Source organism: Mesitornis unicolor, unplaced genomic scaffold (assembly GCF_000695765.1).
Source record: "Mesitornis unicolor isolate BGI_N332 unplaced genomic scaffold, ASM69576v1 scaffold25296, whole genome shotgun sequence".
NCBI lineage: Eukaryota > Metazoa > Chordata > Aves > Mesitornithiformes > Mesitornithidae > Mesitornis > Mesitornis unicolor.
Genome location: NW_010193387.1, coordinates 9,189 through 17,929, shown reverse-complemented (window position 1 = coordinate 17,929; position 8,741 = coordinate 9,189). Strand labels below are relative to the sequence as shown.

At 51.7% G+C, this 8,741-nt stretch overlaps 1 protein-coding gene across 1 annotated transcript in view; it reads right to left on the bottom strand.

Moving 5' to 3' along the window:
* The window catches only part of LOC104542959 (whirlin-like), a gene marked incomplete at both ends in the record, with an annotated part of 21,338 nt that overhangs the window by 8,204 nt on the left and 4,393 nt on the right, over positions 1-8,741 (bottom strand). Inside the window, 3 exon segments of the mRNA XM_010187439.1 lie at positions 1-99; positions 1,315-1,351; positions 1,666-1,868. Of these exon segments, the coding sequence (XP_010185741.1) occupies positions 1-99; positions 1,315-1,351; positions 1,666-1,868 (339 nt within the window).

Here is an 8,741-nt window from a genome sequence, read left to right as displayed (position 1 = left end):
CAGCAGGTGCCGTGCCTGTTCCTCCAGCATGACTCGGGTCTGGTTCACCATGGTGCTCAGTGTCACCTGGGAGCCGGCCAGGCCCCGGTAAAACACAGGCTGCAGAGGAAGACAGGAGGCAGGCGATCAAGAACTGTCCCCTTGCCCTGGGCTTTGCCCACCAGCCCATGCTGCCCGCAGACCATTGCTCTCACCAACTACCTGTGGCAAAGCTGGAAAGAGAGACTGGAAGGGGGCAGCGAGAATGACCAGAGGCAGTTATCCCCAGGGATTCACTGGCACGGTCGCTCACTCAGTGTCACCACTTGTCTGGTTAACTCCAGAGCCATGAGTTTACGCAGCACCAGTTGAATAAACAAAACTGCTTCCCAGCTCTGCTCAGCAAGCGTGGATGCTGCTCCTGCAGCAGCTACTGCTTTATCAGCAAGGCTGTGCTCCTTCCTGGCAGAACTGGGGCCAAGAGAGAGCCAAGCTTCCCATCTTGTGCAAAAGGCACATTTGCCCCCACTGTGAGGCTGAAGCAGAGCCTAGGGAAGAAAGACCCACTGGTGACCAAAGGAGTCCCAGGGAGAGACACATCTGGCTGCAGATAAAAGGCTTTTTCCTTTGAGAGGGATTTCTAACAGGAGGTCCTTGCTGTTCCCCTCCACAGCAGCATTGGCACAGTCAGTGCAGGAATATGGAGCCAGATGAGACCCTGACTATCCCAGAGACACTGAGAGGAGCTGAGGCTGGGGAGCATGTTTTGCCAGCAAACACCGCAAAGCCATTATCAGCGAGAGCCACCTGTGAAACTTTGTGGCTTCATTTCCATTTAAAAGAAATACGCTTTGTAAAGAGGCATTTGAGAAGATGGCACAGAGCTGCAGTCACAGCACTGGGCAAGTCACCGCTGCAGCCCTGCCACCGACTGGTGGGCAAGCTCCCAGGAGCTGTCAGGGTCCAGAGACAGCCACAGCATGGAAGGTGTCATGGTCACCTCTGCAGGGTGTTTGGGGTCCCCATGGTCCTTGCCTGTGTGTGATCATTGCCCCTTGCCCATGAATGTGACCATTCCCAGCCCAGGAGGCACCAGTTGTGCTACAGAACTGACCCACCAGTGGCACAGGATGGGGGTACCCATAATGTCACTGTTTGTAGAAACACAGCTGACAACGTGAGGTGAGGAGAGGAAAGGTTAGAGCCAGTTAAAACCCACCGGTCCTCATAAAACTACCATCCCTTTTATAATCAGGAGCACAAACCCCTCCCTCCCATGGAAAATAAGAGACAATAACAGTGATTTTCTCACAAGGAAAGCCTGATATCTCTTACCCTGGCCATCGCCTCTGCAGCATGGTCACCAACTGCCCTGCGAGGAGGGAGAAGATCAGTTAACACAGAGCACCATGTGCCCAACACTCAACACCCCGACCCTGACGTGAGATCTGTTATGTACCCTCCTCTCCATGCCTGTAAGCCAAAAGCTTCTGGCCTGAGAGAAGAGGGAAGGGGCAGCAGCATGCTGAGCCATCACTGGATACTGGGACCACATCGTCGAGCACTGGGGGTGCTCCCATTGACAGGGTGGCCATGCACATCACAGTGCTCCAGGCTGCCACCACTTCACGTGTCACCACTGCACATCCATTCTGCAAGCCTGCACGGGGGGTACCAAGCACATACCCTGCCGAGTTGACGAGGGTCTCTCCGATCTGGGAGCTTGCTATCCACCTGGTCTCGTCTACGGTGGTGCGGGCATGGGGCAGCCTCCCGATGTCCTTCACCGTCATGATGAGGTGGCGGGAAGACTTGAGCAGCTTCACGGCCTCGTCGTGGGGGATGCTGAGGAAGCTCCTGCCGTTCACCTCCAGGATCTGGTCTCCTACCTACGGAGTCAGGATAGGGTAAGCCTGGCAGGTCCTGGGGCTTTCCTGTTAGGAATATGCCTACTTCTCCCACCATGGAGGAGCTACACAGTCTACCCCACCACCAAACTAAGACCATAGTAATTAGAGGCATCAGGAAAGATGAGGGAGAGGGGCCAAGTGCTGGTGGCTGCATTCTCAAGCCAACAGCCAGTAAAGGACCAGGCTATGAAGCCTGGAGAAGAATCTTTAGGATCCCAAGTCAGACCAATCTGCCCAGTCCCCTTCATTAACTGTATGTGCATACCTGCTTGGTTTGAAGCGGACCCCAGAGAATATCAAAGCTTCCAGTCCCAATCCCTCCTGCTGATCTGGGAGGCCAGGAACCATCTGTGGAAGCCCTGAACCTCTGGATCTCTGTGTGCAGCAGGGAGGGTTCAATGAGCGTCTCACCACAGACTCCAGCTCTCTGTACACTGTGGGATCTGGGACAGCTGGATTTCATTCTCTCCCTTCCTCCCATTTCCTCCCCAGCTGCTCCCGAGAGCTTTTATTTCGTGACCGGGGTCTTACCATAATCAGGAGCTTCCCTGGCAGCCTGGCCATGTTCAAGACACAGCCCTCATCTGGATTTCACCCCTCATCCCAGGACCCCTTTCTCTTTGTCTCTAGGGCATTCAGTGCCACTTCTCCTCCCATATCACAGTTTACCCTGTTTCTGATAAGCCACCTATTTGAAACTGCTCTTTCATATCTTTGCTTAACCATAGGCTTCTGTTAGCTCTGCCAAAACAGTCTTTCTTTTCTTTCTGCTGCAATGCAAGCAAAATGAGACACTCCTTTAAATACCTCACCTCCATCTTGGAGGAGAAGAGGAGAAAAACGGGCAGAATTTCTAAGGCAAAAAACACAACACGGAGAATTAACATGATCCTTTCTGCTCAGTCCAGCTCTTTCTGCCACTGGGTCAAGGAAGCCTCAGAGGACTGAGATTAATTCTGCAGATTCTTCAAATCATTTTCTCCAGTGAGAAGCCGTGCTGAAGGTGACAAGAGCACAGGACCAGGGCTTGCATCAGCTGCTCTGCAGGCACAGTGCTACCAGCCGAGATGAAGAAGGCCGGGGGCTGCGGCAGCAGGACTGACACACACACATATGGGCAACCTGCACACTCGCTCACACACTCCCACTCCATTTCCGCTTCCCTGTGGCATCCAGATGGGCAATCTAACAACTATTGAGGCTTCAAGGCTAACGGGATCTGGCTTCTTCAGGCATCCCCATGAGGGTGTCCTCAGCAGAGAGAGCACAACAGGGAAGAGAAAATGGAAAGAAGTTCTGCTGCTTGAGCCAGAAGAGACCTCTGATCACAGCCCTGGCTGTCTTGAGGTCTGTGGTGTGACAGACACCTATGAGATGATCTTTAGGAGAAATCAAGTAGAGAGAAGAGTGAGCTGGTGGAGAGTCCCTGGGTGGGAGAAGTGAGGTCAAGAGAGGTTCTCCTGCCCCTCTGCTCTGCCCTGCTCACACCACAGCTGCAATCTTGTGTCCAGTTCTGGCCCCTCAGCTCCAGAAGGACAGGAACTGCTTGAAAGAGTCCAGCAGGGCCACAAAGATGCTGGAGGGAGTGGAGCATCTCCTGCTGAGGAGCAGCTGAGGGAGCTGGGGCTCTTGAGCTTGGAGCAGAGGAGACTGAGGGGTGCCCTCATTCCTGGGGATCCATTGGGAAAGGGCAGTGTCAGGAGGAAGGAGCCAGGCTCTGCTCTGGGATGGCCAATGCCAGGACAAGGGGCAATGGTCCCAAGCTGGAGCACAGGAGGTTCAAGCTGAACATGAGGACAAACTGTCAGTGTGAGGGTTATGGAGCATGGCCCAGGCTGCCCAGAGAGGTTGTGGAGTCTCCTTGTGTGGAGACACCCAAAGCCCTGGCCGTGTTCCTGTGTGACTGCTCTGGTGATCCTGCTCTGGCAGGGGTTGCACTGGGGGAGCTTTCCAGGTCCCTTCCAACTCCTGATATTCTGTGATTCTGTAAAGTGAACACAACTCAGCAAGGCTCTGTCAGAGGTGACCGGTGCAGCAGGTCCCTGGCTCTGAGCTTATCTCAAGAGCCACTGACCCACCACAGGTGGCTGAAACTGGTGCAAATCCCAGACCCCAGAGTCTCGCTGGGGTGAGCAGGGTCTGACCCTGCCACAGCCACATTCAGGGACAGTTACCCAATGGCTGGAGACTGTCCCAGCGCAGCCCAGGGTGCAGGGCACAACCAGGAGCATAAGCCAAGTCTCAACAGCGGCACAACTGACCCTTTCAGACAGTGTTTTAGCCTGAGAGCTATCATCAAGGCAGAGGTCCAGCCTGATGAGCCCTTCTTATACTCTGCAGTGCTGTAATCTCAGCATCCCACTTCTGCCAGGGTTTTTATATTCCTGTGGCAGCAGGGCATCTCCTGGACAGACTGCTGAAGAGCAAAGTTGGCTCAATAGCAAAGAAAAACACCATTACCTTGAGTTACTCTCCTCCCAGCAGCTCTCAAGGGGAGGCTGCAGCAGTTTAATTATTATTACATTTTGTTTTGTTTTGAAATAAGCCTTAAAGAAAATTCCAGGTGCCTTTTACAGGGGCCCTGGGCCTGCTCTCCCAAGCAGTGCTGGGCAGCAGCTGTGCCAGCCTCACTGCAAAACCAAGCCTGGAGAAACTCTTGTGCCCATGATCTGCACAGGGAGGCTGCAGAGCACCAGAGACTTCCCTTTATGCAGGTGAAGACTGTTGAAGCGTTAGCTGATCAACACAATGCTATTTCCAACAAGGAGGTCTGGCTTTTCCCATCCAGCTGAGCCCCTACAAGCACCCCACCACTTCACTTGCCCCACAGCAGTGACCTGGCTCGGTCACTGGATCTGACTGAAACTCACGGCTGCTTCTTGCAGGGTTGGCTTTCAGCTGGCCCAGCTCTCTCATCCATCCCCTCACATAGCTTCAGGGTCAGGCAGCTGCTGTGGGGTGGCAGGAAGCCCTAGGACTCCCCTAGGCTGGTGGGAGGCCACCGTGACAGCAGAGAGGTGGCATGGCCTCAGAGCAACACAAAGCTCCAGGAGCACTCACTCGCTCCAGCCTGCTTTCCAGGGGAGGGCAGAAAACCCCCCCCCAGATCCACTGCAAGGCACTTGTGCAAATAGGTATTACCCCGGTTATTTAAGGGATTACAGAGGAAGAGTCTCCATGCGCCAAGGAGGCCCAGCAGCTGCCCTTCCTGGGCACTGCAGAGCCATGGGGGGTCAATACACGGAGACCTCTGTGCTCCTCTGGCCTTGCAAAAATAGATGCAGAGAGAGAGATGGCACAGGATGCTGCTGAGAAGCAATAGAGAGATGCAAAGGAACTAGAGGACTTGAGGGTTATTGAATATCCAGATGGTGGGGAAGAAAATCCTAAGATGCCTGCAGCAGCGGTGCAAGAGTGAGCCCAGGAGAGAGTCAAGATGTACCAGCAACACTGAATTATTCAGGTTAATTCGGACTGGAGGTGCCAGAAGGGACCGGTAAAGGTGCTTTGAAGAACCAGTCAGGACTTTGCAACTGCAGAGACGTGACTGACACCTCTTGAATGAGCAGAGCAGACACAGGTAAAGGATTATAACCAACAGCTCATGGACTCCTTTGCTCAGGGTGCACTATGATTTGAGAATGGCCAAGTAAGCCTGCAACAAAACCAGGTGATGGGAAACTGTAGTAAGAAACATATCAAGCTAGCGTAATAGCAATATCCAAGTGAACGTGTGACCTTGCTGTGAGTGCATTCCCTGGTTACATCTCTGCCTGTCCAGCAAGGAGACGCAGAGGGAAAAGCTCTAGAGAAGGGTAACAAGTAATTAGTGGCAGATGAAGGTGTCTGTGAAAGGACAGATCGAAAAGATTAGGCCTGTTAAATTTAGAGAAGAGATAATGTGTGGGGAGCTCGATGGAGCTACACGAAATAATGCCGGCAATAATGAGAAGCCAGAGAAGGGCTCCTGTTTACCCTTTCTCCTGATGAAAGGACAGAGAATGGTCATGGAGGCTGGAAGGACGCTCTGAGAAGCACTGATAGGAGAAAAGGACCTGGAGCAAAAGCACCAGATGCAGCTCAGATACAGCAGAGTTGTATCTGCGTTCAGCTCTGTCCAGTGACCTCGGCCAGAGTTGCCTCATTCTCCTGGGGACGGCTCCTTCCTCTGTGACACGCAGAGGGGCTGGTGGACAGCAAGGGCTGTGGTAGCACAGGAGAGCCCAGTCCCCACCAACACCACTGCCAGGGCCCCTCGGTTTTGTCCTCACATGAGTCAGCCGATGCCCTCTGCTTGCTGTCTGCACTGTTACAGGGGCAGCTGCACAGCTAGTAAGGCAAAAGAGGGGATGGAGGTTAAGAGATAAACCCAGTCCTATGGGCTTCCCCTCTGCTGGCTTTCCCAGTGGAAGGACGAGGGATACATGGCTCACATGTGGCAGGTCATGACCAGGGGATGGTGACCCTTTGCACTGGCTGGCTGGAGGGGAGATAGCACAGAGCAGAGCTGTGTCGGGGGGGATATTCACACCCACCCCAGCAGACTGCGGAGCAGAGACCGGTGGTCAAAATCATGTGGTGGGGATGTGAAACTTCCCTGGTTTGAAAGAAAAGAGCACCTGGAGCCCACGGCATCTCTGTGAACCTGGTGTGGAAAGAGCCAGAGGCAGCCAGCTCCATCTGAGCTGATCCACAGAGACCAGGGAACGGGCAGCACTTGCCCAAGGGAAGGCAAATGACACAGAAGACCACATTCCCCACCATCAGACTCCCCCAATACCTCAGGTTCCCCTCGAGCTCTGTCAGCTTTAAACCAACCATCAGAAAACTGCTGACCTCCAACATAACAGAGAGGGAAATTATGCAAGTGTCTGAACTGCCAAAAGAAACACACATTCATGAGCATCATCTCAGGTCTCTCTAATCCACTGGAGTGGATTTTGCTGCTAGCATAAGGAGCACCAGGCTCACTGCAGCACCGAAACAATGAAAATCCAAATCCGATTACACAGTTTTATTGCAATTATGAATCTTTAATAGTTTGCCATATCAGCGATTAAACTTTCATGATTTTTTTTTTGTTCAAGACAATTTTACAGATTTAATAACCTTTCTTTAGCGTCTCCTTCTAAGAGTGGACCAAAAGGATCATGGCCAGCCCTCACCACAGCAGGGACACCAGAGGGGCCCTGGACAAGCAGCTTTATCCGTCTGTGTCTGTCCTTCATCGCTGCCTCAGTATTTATGCAAAGTCCTTGCTGGTCTCTTGTGCCCCATTAGCACAGTGCCCAGCACAGGACCACCTCTGTCTGGAGCTGCCAGAATATTAACACCCAGTGAGACCAAGCAGCCACAGAACACTTGGATAAGTCTGAGCACCTCGTGCAGGGGGGGAAAAAAAGACCTTGCAAAAATAATCGCTGGTGAAGGGCAGATAAGGGAATCATTGGACTGCCCAAATGCCTGCAAATCAGCCTATCTTGATGATAGGCTCCTATTAGAGCTGGAAAGGATTTTTGCTAATTAACATAGATAATAATTAATTTTTTTCCCCTCAAAGCCAAGGACAACTGGGAAGGTAACAAAAGACTGCAGAGATGCAAACGAACCGTCTATTGAAACAAACGTTGACCACGGCAAATTATTTGCTGCATACACAGCTCCAAACCAGCACAGAATAAAAGAAGTCACGAGGATGGAGCCAGGCTCTTCTCGGTGACAAACAATGATAGGACAAGGGGTAACGGACACAAACTGGAACACAGGAGGTTCCACTTCAATTTGAGAAGAAACTTCTTCTCAGTGAGGGTGACAGAGCCCTGGCCCAGGCTGCCCAGAGAGGTTGTGGAGTCTCCTTCTCTGCAGACATTCAAAACCCGCCTGGACGCCTTCCTGTGTAACCTCATCTGGGTGTTCCTGCTCCGGCAGGGGGATTGGACTGGATGAGCTTCTGAGGTCACAGAATCACAGAATCACAGAACGTTAGGGATTGGAAGGGACCTCAAAAGATCATCTAGTCCCTTCCAATCCCTAACGTTCTGCGATTCTGTGATTCTGTGAAGTAGTAACAAGAGACAAAAAAGTTATAATAAAACACAGAAAAATTACTGCCCCGGATATTTCGGAACAAGTTTTCAGCTGTGCTCAGGTAATCGTGGGTGGACACAACAGGACCTGCTGAAAATGGGATTATTCCCTTTTCCCAGTGAAAAATCTACCCTGAAATGCAGGGGCTGAACATGATATGCAAAAGGTGATAGACCACGGACAGGAGCAGAGTTCAGAAACAAGAAACCTCAATGACGGGCTTGGCTCTTTCTGAAGACAGAGAAAGTAACATGGGAAATGGAGGTGCAGTCAAGATAAACTTAATGGACGTAAGACAAGGGTTCTGAGCACCAAAAGTCTCTTAAAAATAATCAAAATTGGCTCTGGGAGAAATTCAGACACATGGACAGAAAAAGAGGTGAGGGATTTTAAACATGAGTTAAAGTCAAATGACACCAAATTGAGCTGGGAATAACAGGGCTAAGAGGATGCCAAATGGTTTGGCACCAGCACGAGTTTTATTTAATGGCACTAATGTGCTAGAAGAGAGGTTAAATTACACTCGTGGATACCACTAAAGTCGAAGGAGTCTCTCTGTAGCACAAGTAATTACCAGCAGCAGACCTTCGGAAATTAAAAATACGGGCAGGGGAAAGTATGAATGGATTCAGAAATGGCCAAATAAAAACTCACACTAAAATAAGGAGGTGCTTGGCTTCCCCAGGAGGGAAACTGGTCGGGGCAGATAATCCATGTCCAATGGGGCCAGCCCAGCACGTTGGAAGGATGAGAGACAGAACTGGG